The 13,225-nt window shown below is 47.4% G+C and overlaps 1 protein-coding gene across 1 annotated transcript; it reads right to left on the reverse strand.

Moving 5' to 3' along the window:
* Window positions 1-4,257: 4,257 nt before the first annotated feature.
* Window positions 4,258-9,457, reverse strand: LOC119250436 (carcinoembryonic antigen-related cell adhesion molecule 21-like). The gene is made up of 4 exons (XM_037518163.1): window positions 9,414-9,457; window positions 8,964-9,142; window positions 7,665-8,024; window positions 4,258-4,679 (listed from the first exon to the last, which is right to left on the reverse strand). The coding sequence occupies exons 2-4, from the start codon at window positions 9,025-9,027 to the stop codon at window positions 4,378-4,380; spliced, it is 726 nt and encodes a 241-aa protein (XP_037374060.1). The 5' UTR covers window positions 9,028-9,142; window positions 9,414-9,457; the 3' UTR covers window positions 4,258-4,377.
* Window positions 9,458-13,225: the final 3,768 nt, after the last annotated feature.

Below are 13,225 nucleotides of genomic sequence, written 5' to 3' on the forward strand. Positions count from 1 at the left end.
GCGCGCAGACCTCTCCTGCCGCCCGCTGCTCCCCTCAGCAGTGTACTTCGGTCCTTCTGCCTGCTCTGCTCCCCGCTCTGGCTCTGGTGAATTCTCTCACCCTCCCGCGCTTCTGACTGTACCCAGTGCATGTATAAACCAAACAAACAAACAAATAAAAAAAAAAAAAACTGAGGGTTCAAACTCTAGTATTTTTTCTTTGCTGAGCTGTCCTGAGGTACTAGGATGGAGGGGCCTCCTGCTTTCCTGCTGGGGCAGCAAAGCCACATCCCTCCCTGAAGATGACAAAATTGTGAGTCAGAAGGAGTAAGATGTCCTGAAGATAGTAAAATAGCAAGGGAGAAAGAGAAAGACACAAGCTAGATGACCTCACTAATACATAGACTGCCATTTGCCCAATTAGGTTGGAAGGGTGTTCCATTCTGGAAGAAGCTAACAACTGCAACTGCAAGAGATAAAATGTTCTCTCAGCAGAGAAAGCAGTAAATTTGTTAAAGCACAGACATACTACTACTCCATGCCCATGGTGAAGCCAGCACTCCCCACATTTAAGTTAACAAAACAAGAGACAATGGGTTTCAGTTAGAATCTGGAAAGACCAAGAGATTTCCAGACCTGACAATTAATATTACACTTCTCTCCAGCCCTGTCAATGGAGATACCCCAAGACTCGTCAAAGGAGTCTGATGTCAGAGACGGTGTCCAGGGCCTCAAAGGAGCCTGCTCCAGCGGCCTTCTTCTTGGGGCACATCGTAGGCCAGGGGAGAGCCTGGGCTGGGCCATCAGTACAGCCAGTGCCCCTCAGAGGTGGACTGCAGTGGCCCCTCTGGGAGGGGGAACAACCCCCTGAAACAGGTCATGTGCAGTGAAAGAGCCCTTCTACAGCAGGAAAGAAATACCCTGAGAAAAACAAAAGGAATATCTTTGTCTTACTTCCCTCAATGTTTCCCCAGGTAAAAGCTCATGAGAAAAGTATAGTGTTTTGAAGAGCCCAGCCATGGGGTACAGAGTTTGAGGGGGCACTTCACAATGCTTGCTGAGGTGCAGGCACTGGATGGCTGGGGCTAAAGACCCTACTGCACTTCTTCCCCAAACTCCATGAGATCCTTAAACCATTTCAGACCCAGTATTTCACCCTGAAGAGCTGGGTAACAAAACCCAACCTAATACCCCATTCCTTGTAAATAAACACACATGGTGATCTTTCCTTTTTTTTTTTTTTTTTTTGTGGGACCCTCACCGGTGGTCGGGGATCGAAATGGCGCTGCAGAGGCTGTGGGCAGCCTCGCAACCCAGCGCTCAACCGCTGTGCCACCAGGGGAGGCCCGGGTGGTGATCTTTTCTTAAAGAGTCTCTTTCCTTCAACGGTTAATAAGACTCAGCATTTAAAAAGCTTTAATAATAACCCATGATCAACCACTGTGGGCTGTTTGGGAGGGTAGCCCCCTGATCTGAGCAGCATGAACTCCTAAGAGCAGCCTCTGAGCTTGTTTAAATGAGGTTTCTGTTTGTTAATTTTCACAGGTCACGGTCCCTGTTGCTGGCCTCGGTCCCCAGGGCCTGAGAAGTGTGCTGAAGGCTGCCGTTTTAATTTTTTAGGAAGTTTCACTTCCCTTTTAAGAAACAAGATCACACAGATAGTCATAAGATATTCTGTCCTAGAACCTTGGACAGAATAGTCTGGAACATAGTGGAACATTCTGTAACACTGCCTTCAAGCAAATCACTGCGCGCCCTCTAGTGGCTGGCACTCCTGGTGCGCCCTGTGCCCTTGAGGGGCTATTGATGGGGAGAAGTCAGAAGGGCCTCTCCCAGCCTCCACCCTTGGCATCCACCTCAGGGCAGACATTTGTGTTCTCACCTTTTTTCTTTTGTTGTTGTTTTCACAATCCCGAGGTGCCCTTTGAAGGAGAATTGATGATTGTGTCACAGAAATTGAAAAATCACTTCTGCCAAGTGGGTGCTTTGCTGTTATGCCAGCTCAAGATAGTAATGATAGTATTGTAAGATATTAAAGAATTAGGCATAGCAAGACAGCAGCCATTTTAAGAAAAACAGGCATTTTAAAGGGCACAGCTATGCCCTAGTTTCATTTCAAAAACCACCAGACTGGGGTAAAAACCACAAGACAAGGGTAAACGAAACTTAACTTGTGCCAAGGAGAGATACCCAATCAGGCCGAACTTGGTCCCTGGTGTGAAAAGTCCCCGCATCTTGTCAGAAAAGTACAAAAACAGCTGGTTGCTCTGGGAGGGGGTCCCTCTCTCAACCTGATGAGACTGCTGTGTCAGTACACCAGGCAGAGTTGGGCCCTAGCTTAAGCTAGCAATAAAGCCTTTTTGCTCTTGCATCTCTGGCTCTGTGTAGTCTTTGGGAACCCTGGACGGAGTTGAGGCACCAACTCCTAACAGTATGGGTGGGCCTTTTGGTGTCAGGCATGATTTGTAGTTAGGAGGATCTAGTGGGGGCCACAGAGGAGGGCTTTGGGGGCTCAGGAAGAGGCTGAGGACTCCAAGAGACAGGGGAGCAGCCATAACGAGTGATGTTAGTTTGGGGTGTCATCTTCCAGATTTGGATATAGTGTTGGAATATAGCATTGGAAGAAGGATAGGATTCTTGAATACCCAGCATGAGGCCTAATTTATCAAATAAAATCAGCTGGATTTAGAGGGGGAAAAGAACAAACCACATATCTGAAGGGAGTCCACATTGCCGTGATGATTCCAAAGTCAGTGAGGCTGGCTGGATGAGAGGACAGAGGGGTTGGTGGGTGAGTGCCATGGGTAAAGTGGGTGGGTACTGCCCCCCACAGCAGCTTAATGGTCCATAAAGAGAGGGGACAGGCCTGGAGACCCCAGGAGAGGAGCACCCTTGATGGTGAGTGAGCACAGGGTCCTCGTGGGCTCAGCCCCTCTGTCCCTCAGCCTCGCCCAATGAGGATTCAAGAGACCCAAGGCCCTGAGGTGGCTGTCAGGAAGGAAGGCAAGGTCTGGAGGGTGTGGGGCTGGGAAGTGACTGTGTATGTGTTGGCTGAGGAGAAGGGGCCCAGAGAGAGCAGTCTGGGCACAGGGTGGGTCAGGGTGTAAAGAAGCGGAGGGAGGGAGGGAGCTATCCCCTCCAGCCTCCCCCTGCCCATGGAGGCTGTGGACTCTGAGGTGGCCCTATTCTAGCTGGAGTGTGTGTGGACAGACGGGAGGGAGCTCCCTGCAGGGCCGATTGAGGAAGGAGGAGGAGGAGGTCAGCACCACAGGCCAGGCCCACAGTGTCCACAATCCCATAGGCGCTGAGTGTTGTATTTCATTTGGGATCCCCCAGGAGTGGTTCCTCCTGTTTTCCAGGGTCAGGAATGTGTAGGGAAAACTCTTTCAATTTGGGGTTCAAGGGAGCAAAAGTTGACAGGTCTGGGCAGGAATATTTCAGAGAAGAGTTCCAGGGTCTTAGAAAAATTAAGGATAGCAATCAAACCGAACCCTACATGTTCAGACACTAGGACACGCTCAGGGATTTCTAGTGACTAGGAGTCCTTGTGTCTTGGATGGTGAAGATAGTTCATGCAGCATCAGCTTTAGGGGTTTCTGGCCCAGGAAGGAGAAGCCACAGGTGCTGGTCCAGCCATGGAAGGAGGGGGGTGTTCCAGTAGATGCAGTGCAGCCCATGAGCAGTAGGACTGATGCAGTGTTCTGGGGTGATGGTGATTCCCACATGGTGGGGAATCACACATGTTGGTCCTGTGTGTGTCATGGTATGTGGGGCACAGCCCAGGAGGCCCCACCCTGCAGAAGGTTCATGTCCCTTATTATAATGTGGCCTTTAGCAGATGCCATGCAGGTGTGTGAGAAGGGCTGGTCTCTGTACATGTGGCTGGAATTTACCCAGATCTTCTGCCTTCCCTCAGTGTGTGCATGGATTCATCTGGATTTCAACCTGAAACCTGGATTCTCCAAACCCTCCTCCTCCCCCATCTGGCTAGATGCACTAGCATCTAGCATTTTGTAAAGTGCATGTTTGTCATGTTTTCATGCACATGGGGGGCTATCTATTTTTGGGATCCACCTCCGTGTCCAGACACCCCACATCCCCGGAGGAGGGATAGAGCTGTGTTGCTGACGACTTCTCATGTGCCCCCACCACTGTCACATGACCTGTGCCTGTCCTCTGAGGGACAAGTGTCCCCTCCCCTCTGGGAAGGTACAACTGAGACCAAAGGAGGCACCCTCTGCTGGACTGTGACATTCACTGCACAAGGACAAGGTCATGTTGTGCTTTATTGACTCAATACGAGTCTTCTAGGATTTTCCATCCCATCACTGAGTTTTCACAAGTGTTCAGGAAAATGGTTTTTATGTCAGAAAAAATTTTGATTTATAATTTAATGAATCATTTGTGGGGAGAACGGTCACTCTGGACCACGAGAAGTGTGAGACTTTCACTTCTTCCGAATCTCATTCCTCGATGGTACATACAGCGATATATCCCAGAATCCTGCCTCCTGATGGGGTTTATGGTGAGCGTGTACTGATTTGAGGATAGGTACATATTGTGTTTTTTCTGCAGCTTCTGTTCATTGACATACCAGTTGACAGAGAAACGCTTTCCATTTGTCTGGCACACTATGAACACAATGTCATTTTCTTGGACTGTGGATGGGCTTTCTTGGACAGAGAATGGTGTCTCTGGGTCTGTAGAGAAACAGAGCAGGTGACAAACTGAGAGGGACCTGGCATGGGGCTGCCTTCCTTCCTTAGAGCTCAGCCACTCACAGGTAACATGCGTCTGTCTGTCTCCACATGGTGACAGTGACCTGTGCAGCAGGTGGAGTGACTTTGTTGGTGGCTAGAGCAGAAGATGCCACAAACACCCCACAGCTGCCAAGCTTGCACCAAAATAGTGCACGAGACCCATAGCAAGCCCCATTGGAGAAGTGGTGGTAGCAGAACCAGGGAACTCTTCTCATATCCCAACAACCGGTCAAGGGCAAATGATCTCCCATGGATTTCCATGTCCCCCTTTATCTGACTTATACAATGAACACCCCTCCTCATATAAGCTCCAGGGTATTTTGAAGTTGCCAACATTGTCAGTTCTCATTAAGCAAAAAGATTTTCAAGATTAGGAAGGCGCATGGCCTCTGTTAAATGATTTCTAGGCAATAAAGATGGCCCAGCCCAGTCCTAATGACCTGAGTACCTGAAGAACCATCAATTTAAATGATTTCTCCTTTTGAGAGAATTTAACATCCAGGTCTGTGGTTAAATATTACTTCTGCAGAAATTTCAGGGAAAATTTTTGAGAGTTCTTATTTAAAGATTTACATTCTTTTGAATACAAGTAAACTACAGAAACATAACAAAATTCTCATAGGAAAAATCTTCAGGAAACATCATACCCAATGGTGAAAGAAACAAAACTCTCTAAATTCAAGGGACAGGAGGAAGCAGCTTTGCCCACTGGTCTTCAAGATACCGCAGGAATTTTTGCCTCTTGCTTCCCAAAATACAAAAAATAAAATGAAAGTGGGAGAAAGGAAATCCAGGCCAATGGAAAGGGACCCTAGATATTATCTGTGTGCCAGTGGTATGATTGCGTGTAGAATATGTTTGATTATCCATCAAAATATCTTAAATCAGGGGCCTCCCCTGGTGGTGCAGCGGTTGAGCGCTGGGCTGCGAAGCTGCCCACAGCCTCTGTAGCACCGGTTTGATCCCCGGCTGCCGGTGAGGGTCCCACATGCGGCGCAGACCTCTCCTGCCGCCCGCTGCTCCCCTCAGCAGTGTATTTTGTCAGTTTTCCTGTTCTGTTCCCTGCTCTGTCTCTGGTGAATTCTCTCACCCCCTACACCTCTGGCCTGCTCCCCAGCTCTTGTATGGTGAGGTGAGGTGAGGTGAGGTGAGGTGAGGTGAGGTGAGGTGAGGTGAGGTGAGGTGAAGTGAAGTGAAGCGAAAGTGAAGAGATCCCAAGTAGCCAAGACTGATCTTAAAAAAAACAACAAAGTGGCAGAACTTTCTGATTGAAACCCTACAACATAGAGCACGAGTCACGTGACTGACAAGACACACAGACCAATGGACTAGAACAGAGTCCCCAACGGACCCAGGAGTGTCTGGTCAAATGGTTGGAACAAGGATCATAAGCAGTGTCAGGGAACAATCTCCTCAAAATTGTGTTGGTAAAGGGCCTCCCTGGTGGTGCAGCGGTTGAGTCCTGGGCTGCGAAGCTGCCCGCAGCCTCTGTAGTGCCAGTTCAATCCCTGGCCGCCGGCGAGGGTCCCACATGGTGCCACAGACCTCTCCTGCCGTGCCTGCTGCTCCCTTCAGCAGTGTACTTCATACTTCGTCAGTCTGCCCATTCTGCTCCCCACTCTGGCTCTGGTGAATTCTCTCACCCTCCCGCGCTTCTGACTGTACCCAGTGCTTGTATAAATAAATAAATCTTTTTTAAAAATTGTGTTGGTAAAACTGGATATTTCATGCCAGAATATGATGGTAAATGGAAAACAAAATATCAAAGTTCTAAATATAAGACCTACATAATCAAGACGGTGAACAGGATAGTCATGACTGGGAGGGATGATTTAACTGAAACGGGATTAATATCCAGATACAGAAAGACTTCTTGAAATGACCTTGAGAGAAATGCCTACCTTCTGGGTCATTTCTCCTTTTTCAGCAAAATTCCACTCCCATAATCTGGACTGTCTAGAACTGAAAGAACTCTCTCAACCACATTCAAGCTGGACCCAGGTCTTTGATGAAAATCATAAAAACAAGGTGAGGAAGAGAATGCAGGATGTGGGATGTGACTGAAGGACTGATTAGACCCTGGGGGTTTGTCCTCACTCCTGGAAGAATCATGGAGAGAGTAAATCGAGGGGTCTGAGCTATCCCTGTGGCCCTGTGCCCACGTTGGCCTCATAAAGGGAAGATGTATCAGAGGAGAGCAAGGATATTCCCCTGAAACCATGTGGTCTGTGATGGAGAGAGACAGGGCTCAGCTCCTTGGGTGCTGGTGCCTGCCTTTGGCCCAATAGTTTGGACCTGGCCCCAGAGTGAGGGCAGTGTCTGAGGACGACGACAGGAAGCTGTGCAGAGCAGAGGATGTGGTGCCTGAGGGAGGGGAGTTGAAGGGAGGGAAAGGAAAGAGCAGAGAGGGAAGGTCCCAGGTGCTGAGCGAGCAGGTTACAAGTGACCCCAAACTCCCAAAGCCCAAAGCTCTGGGGCCACCGAAAGTAGGGCCAGGGCAGCCTGGCACCCCCACTGCCCAGCAGTCACCAGGACAGGGGCTCCCAGGGTGCTGTGAGGCAGGAGGTCAGAGGATGGACATGGTCCCAGCCCTGGGGAGGCAGAACACAGTGGTCAGAGCCTCTCAGGACTTTGCACACAGGTTCTGTCTCTGAGGGGAGGAGAATCCCTCATTCCTCACTGTCCAACCTGTCCTCTCTACTGTAGATAAGAGCATCTGAGCTTTGGTACATGTGTCCGTCTGTCTGCAGGGAAAGGAAAGGAATCTGATTTTTTGAAATTGGTCTGTCTTAGGTGTCCTGGTCTATGTGCCCAAGCCCATGCGGGACATAAGCAGGGGGGGCTAGAGGCAGGTCCAGGCCTGTCCATCATTGTGTGTGCCACAGAGTCACCACCCACACCCCAAGGGCAGGAAGGACTACTCACCTAGGAGGAAGACCTGAATGGACACTGAACCCAGAGACTGAACTCCCCTCACAGCTTCCAGGGTGTAATATCCTGAGTCCTTCCTGGTGGGCCTGTGGATTACCAGAGACCCGTCCGTGTTTATTGTCTGTCGACTGTTGCATGCAGGGCCTGGTATCACACTTCCATGGTTTTTAAAATACGATGCAATTCGATTTTCCCCATTGGTGATATTTCCTTTGTACCAGATCAGGACATCCGTGCCTGGTGGCATATACGTAGCAGAAATAATGGTGCAGAAATTACTAGTAACATTGTTTTGCCGGGATTCCACAGTGAAGCCTCCACTTCTGGGCGGGATCCAGAAGATTAACAGTGAGACTAGGAAGGAACAGAGAAATCAGTCAACATTGCCCCCATCACTTGGGAGAGAAAGACACATTCTTTTATTTTATTTTATTTTTATATTCCCCATACAATTGCAACCCCCTTATTTTGACCCCAATCCCTCCTTTCCCTGCCCCCACCATAGAGGAAAGACACATTCTTAACCCTCATTTTGATGTGTGTGTGTTCAAAGTCATCAGCCTTAATAGTAGATCTTCAGCCTCTCTCGACTAGTTTCCTCTGTTTCAACCACCGTTTTCTAAAGTGTGTCTGTGTGACCCCTCCCTGCCTTCAGACCCCTGCTCACCCTCGGGGCATCCTTGGGAGATGCCTCCCTGCTCTGAAGACCCCCTGTCTTCATGGTGTCACCTTCCCCTGCACTGTGCCCTTCAGGACACTTGTCAGCACCTGACAGCACATTCTAGATCTTTGTTATCTGTCTTCCTCCCCATAGAACATGAGCTCCCTGAGGGCAGGGACTTGTCTGCTCTTGTTGTCCCCCCAGTGGTGGGTCAGGCTGCCAGTCCCTGTGGATGAATGGGTGAGTGTCCCCAGGCCCCCCATAACCCAGTAAGTAATTCTTTGTCAAATTAGAAATTGGGGAGTAAGTCTAATGTTTAGTGCCCTGGTTGTTTTCTTCAGAATATATTGCTGATATGAATTGATATATAAATATAAATTGATCTGTTTTTAAAATAATTCGTCAGGGATGAGTAATCGGACAGGGCACACTATTGAGGGTGTTCTCACCCTCACCCCCTCAGGTCATGTGTCTGGGCCCCTTGGCCCCATTCTACCCATCATGGGGTCCCCTCGGGTTCTAGAGGAAGCCATTGCTGCCTCTTCAGGGACCTGCCGTCCCAAGAGACGACTTGTCCCACTTCTTCTCTGTTTTCCCATCTCCCACCCACCTCAGGCACTTGTCCCTCTCACCTGCCAGCTGGAGCCCCGTCCAGGGGACTCGGCCTCTGTGTCCATGGGCTGAGGGGGCCTCCATGGCGTCTGCTGCCTGTTCTGTGCTCCCTCTAAGAGATGGGGCTCCAGAAAGGCTCCCAAATACAGCTGCTCCTGAGTGTCAGCTTTGAGGTGCTTCCTCCTCTGTGCTGAGCCTCCTGCTGGGCAAGGGTCATGTAGTCCAGGGGTGGGGTCTTAGCACATGACCCTCCCTCTCCCCTACCCATCATCCCTCCTTTCTCATTTTTGTTTCCTGTTGCCTACAGTCAGGACCTAGGAATAGCTGAGTTCCCTGCCCTTCTCTCTCTCTCTCTCCCTCTCTCCCTTTCTCTCCCACTTCTCTCTGTTTCTCTTTCTTTATCACAAACACATGTGCGCGCGCACACACACACACATGCATACACACAGACACTGATGGACTGAGCAGACCTGGGACTCCAAGTCCTGGGCATTCCCTCAGCTCTGGAGCTGGATTCTCTCCACCATCTTGCTTTCCCTCAAGCAGGAGCCTGGGGACACATCAGCACTGGGGTCTCAGGTGTCATCCCCATGCATCAAGTCACCTGTGCTACTGTAAAGATATGAATGCCCAGCAGACACCTTGGAAATGCTGCTCAGAGCTCCCCAAATAAGCAGATTTTATACCATGTGTGAGGCTGAGGAACCTCCACCTTGCTGTGAGGGGCTGGGGGTAGGGGTGGAAGTTAGGGGTAGGGGTTGCTATTCAGATCCTGTTAAAAAGCAAACTGGGTGATGCTGCATGGGTGCATTGGTGAAGGAAACTCTATGGGGACTACACCTGAGGGGGTGGGGGAAGCAAATATTGTTTAAAAATGTACAATGATGTAAAAAATTTTAAAAAAGTAATATAAGAAAATAAATAAAAAGCAAACTGTGCTGGGCAGGCTGGGTTGGACCTGATTCTGAATCTCACATGTTCTCAGGAGAGGCTGATCTTCTAGATCATGAGCCCACCTTCCCCAATGCAGATGAAACTGTGTCCCAGAGAGCAGACATCCCACCCCATGGAGTCCTTGCAGTCACCCACCTGGGGTTATCTGACCCAACACAGGGACTCCATGTAGGGTAAATGGTTTTCAGACTTTTCTGCTGTCCCACCATTAGGATTGCCCTGCCTGGTGTTGTTACGTTGTTGTAAGCTGACTTGTTTACTTCTGTGGACCATGGAAGGAGTATTGAGATAGTCACGGAGAGAAGCAGAAGCAGGAGAAAGGCAGGAGAGAGAAGGGGAGAAAGAAATCTGGAACAGAGAGAGAGAAGCCCAGAGTGAAGACTTGCCAGGGGCTTGCAGGCCTCCTGTCCTCCTGGCCCCCCGGCACGCCTGCCTGCCATGTACCTGTTTGCCACACTACATGTAAAGTTCAATAAAAGCCTGAGAAAACCACCGGGACTCCAGGACTCTTCTTTTACCTGGTCTGGTCTGCTTGGGTCATAGAAAACCTGCTCTGTCCCCTATCCTGCCCCCACACTCCACTTTCCCAGGCCAGAGGGAAACTTCCATTTGTGACACAGAAATGCAGCCAAGTGGGGACATCTTCCCAGCCTCTCACATACTCTGTGATTTGGCCTCTATTCTCTGCTAGAACTAAGGAAAATGGAGTGAGTTTTTATGAGCCATGAAATCTAGGGAAATTGGATTTTATAAGGGTTTACTTGGGAAGCCCATCAACTATTGATGTTGGCAAAACCGTCAGGAGGTCAAACTGCCGTGAACATAATACGTCACATACACGGGGAAACCCAACACCCTGCACTGACTCAAGAGGTGTCACTACTGTGGTTACTCTTTGAGCTGCATATCAGCTACAATCAAATACTCAACTGTGTCTTAAAGGACCCCCAGATCTTATGAGGAGCAACCTCGTGAGCACCTGGAGCAGAGACTGGGCCAGGCAGGGGCCACCAGCACAAACATGTCTGTGCCAACACCATGCAGAGGTCATCCAGGTCACAGCAGGAGACATTTCCAAAGCAGCTGCCTGTAGGAAAGATAAAATTCTTCTGTCCACTTTTTCTGTTCAGAAACCCTTCTGAATTATCTCAAGAGAGATGGTACACATTAGATAGTACCTGAGACCCAGGGATTGGGAAACATGAAGGTATTCGGACTGTTTAGGTGCATTTGTGGTTTCACAGAGGGACAGTATTTCTTTTTTAGCATTGGGCAGAAAAGCAGATAAAGAGTCTTGTCAGGACCTGTATATCAGTTTCTAATTGCAAAGTTTTGAACAGCTGTTATTTTTTAAAAATAATATGTTTCAGCCAAGATGAATGGAATTTATTTGGCCAGTGGGCTAGAGTCCATGGTCTTAGAAGAAGCAAGGATTATTATCAACCCCAGATCCAGAGTCTGTCTTAATCATCCAGAGACAGACTTAGATAATTTCCCTGGAGGCACTAAAGCTCCCACTAATAGCTGCTAACTGCCATGCCTTGATTATTAAAAAAATATGCCTTTTACAACAGTAGAGCTAATGTAGAGTACAGTAGGCTATGTTGAATAGGTCAGATGGAGAAAGACAAACACCATACAATTTCATTCATATATGGAATATAAAATATGGGCCAAGTTAATAGAGCTGGACAGTTAAATAGGCACTTCTCCAAGTAGACACATGACAGTCAACAGGCACATGAAAAACTGCCCATCATCATTCATCATCACTGAAATGAAAATCAAAACCACAATGATGTAACATTGCACATCTGTGAGAATGTTGATATATAAAAACAGAAGGAAAGTATAACAAGCAAGGGGAGAATGTGGATGTAAAAATCAAAATCAACAAGCAACTATAAACCAGAGACACACTACGGGGGTGGGGAAGGGAAGGAGAGAGGAAGGACTAGGGTCAAAATAAGGGGGGGTGCAATTGTGTGGGGAATATAACCAAAATGAAAATACGTAATTGTGCAAAAATGAAAAATGATGTAAGAATTATATAAAATAAAATATTAATTTAAAAAAAAACCGAAGTTGGGAATACAGACTGGTCCAGACTCCATAGAGATCTGTATGGAGGTTACTTAAAATATGAACAATGAATCTAGCATCTAACCTGCAATCCCACTCCTAGAGATATATTAAAAAAATACAAATGCACTCAGTCAAAGGGACATATGCTCTCCTCTCTTTATTAAAGAACTAACTACAATACCAATGAATGGAAACAACAAATATGCCCAAAAAAACAAATGAAGGGCGCAGGATAATGTGGAATATGAACTCAAGAGAATAATACACACTTAAGAAAAAGATAGACTCCTGACATTTGTGATAACATGGATAGAACTGCAGGGGATTAGGCAAAGCGAAACAGGTCAGAAGGAGAAGGGAAAAACCTAGATGGTGTCACTAGGTTTTTCATGTAGTCTAGAGTGACCCTTCTTCCCTCATATGAAAGTAGAAATGAAACTTTTCTGATACGAAAACCATTTTCCTGAGCTTTTATGGGGAAAGCTTTCTATCCCCAACACTGAGTTTTCTCAAAAGCTCAGGAAGATAGTTTTCATATTGGAAAAGCTTCATTTCCATTTTCATACGAGGGAAGGAGGGTCACTCTAGACCACATTAAAAAAAAACCTAGTGACACCATCTAGGTTTTTTCTTTCTCCTTCTGACCTATGTGGAATTAGAGAGAGGAAGGAAGGGGTCAATAAAGCCAAAAGAATCTCAAACCCAGGTCTCTGACTACAGAACTGAGGCAACCACAGTGAGGGATGGTAGAGAGCAAAGGGGGGGCACAGTGGCCTGTGGGAGAGACTGTGGGTGTTGAGGGAAGGATGTGGTCTGTAACGACACCTGGAGGGGGAGATCCTGTATCTCTAAGTCACAAACAATATTGTAAGACAGTATTATACAAAAGTAAACTAAAAAAATAAAATATGTTTAGGACAAAGGAAATATTTGCCTTCGGTATCCCCATCTTGATTCTAGTTCACAACATTATAAAATCAATAAATTTTGAAATTAAGCCTAAATGATTTATATGACTTTTATAACCTTTCCTAAAAATAAAGGCATCCAAGGAATGGACAAATAGAACATGTCTTTAATGAGTCTGTGTTAAGCATTATATGTTTCCTATACTCCATTATATGGTACTATTGTATTTTTAAAGATTTTGCTTCTCTACTCTCATCTGACTGTTATCAATAAAACCATGTTCACAACAAAACTGAGCCAAATTGTCAGTGATGTATTAATAGAAGTTATGCAA

Source organism: Talpa occidentalis, unplaced genomic scaffold (genome assembly GCF_014898055.3).
Source record: "Talpa occidentalis isolate TD23 unplaced genomic scaffold, MPIMG_talOcc4v2.1 talOcc4.17, whole genome shotgun sequence".
NCBI classification, from domain to species: domain Eukaryota; kingdom Metazoa; phylum Chordata; class Mammalia; order Eulipotyphla; family Talpidae; genus Talpa; species Talpa occidentalis.

Coding starts and splice junctions, on each gene's coding strand:
- LOC119250436 (XM_037518163.1), bottom strand. CDS start 9,027: ATGGAGGCCCCCTCAGCCCATGGACACAGAGGCCGAGTCCCCTGGACG. Junction 8,025..8,963: donor GACGGGGCTCCAGCTGGCAG/GTGAGAGGGACA, acceptor GTTCCTTCCTAG/TCTCACTGTTAATCTTCTGG. Junction 4,680..7,664: donor CATTCAGGTCTTCCTCCTAG/GTGAGTAGTCCT, acceptor GTTTCTCTACAG/ACCCAGAGACACCATTCTCT.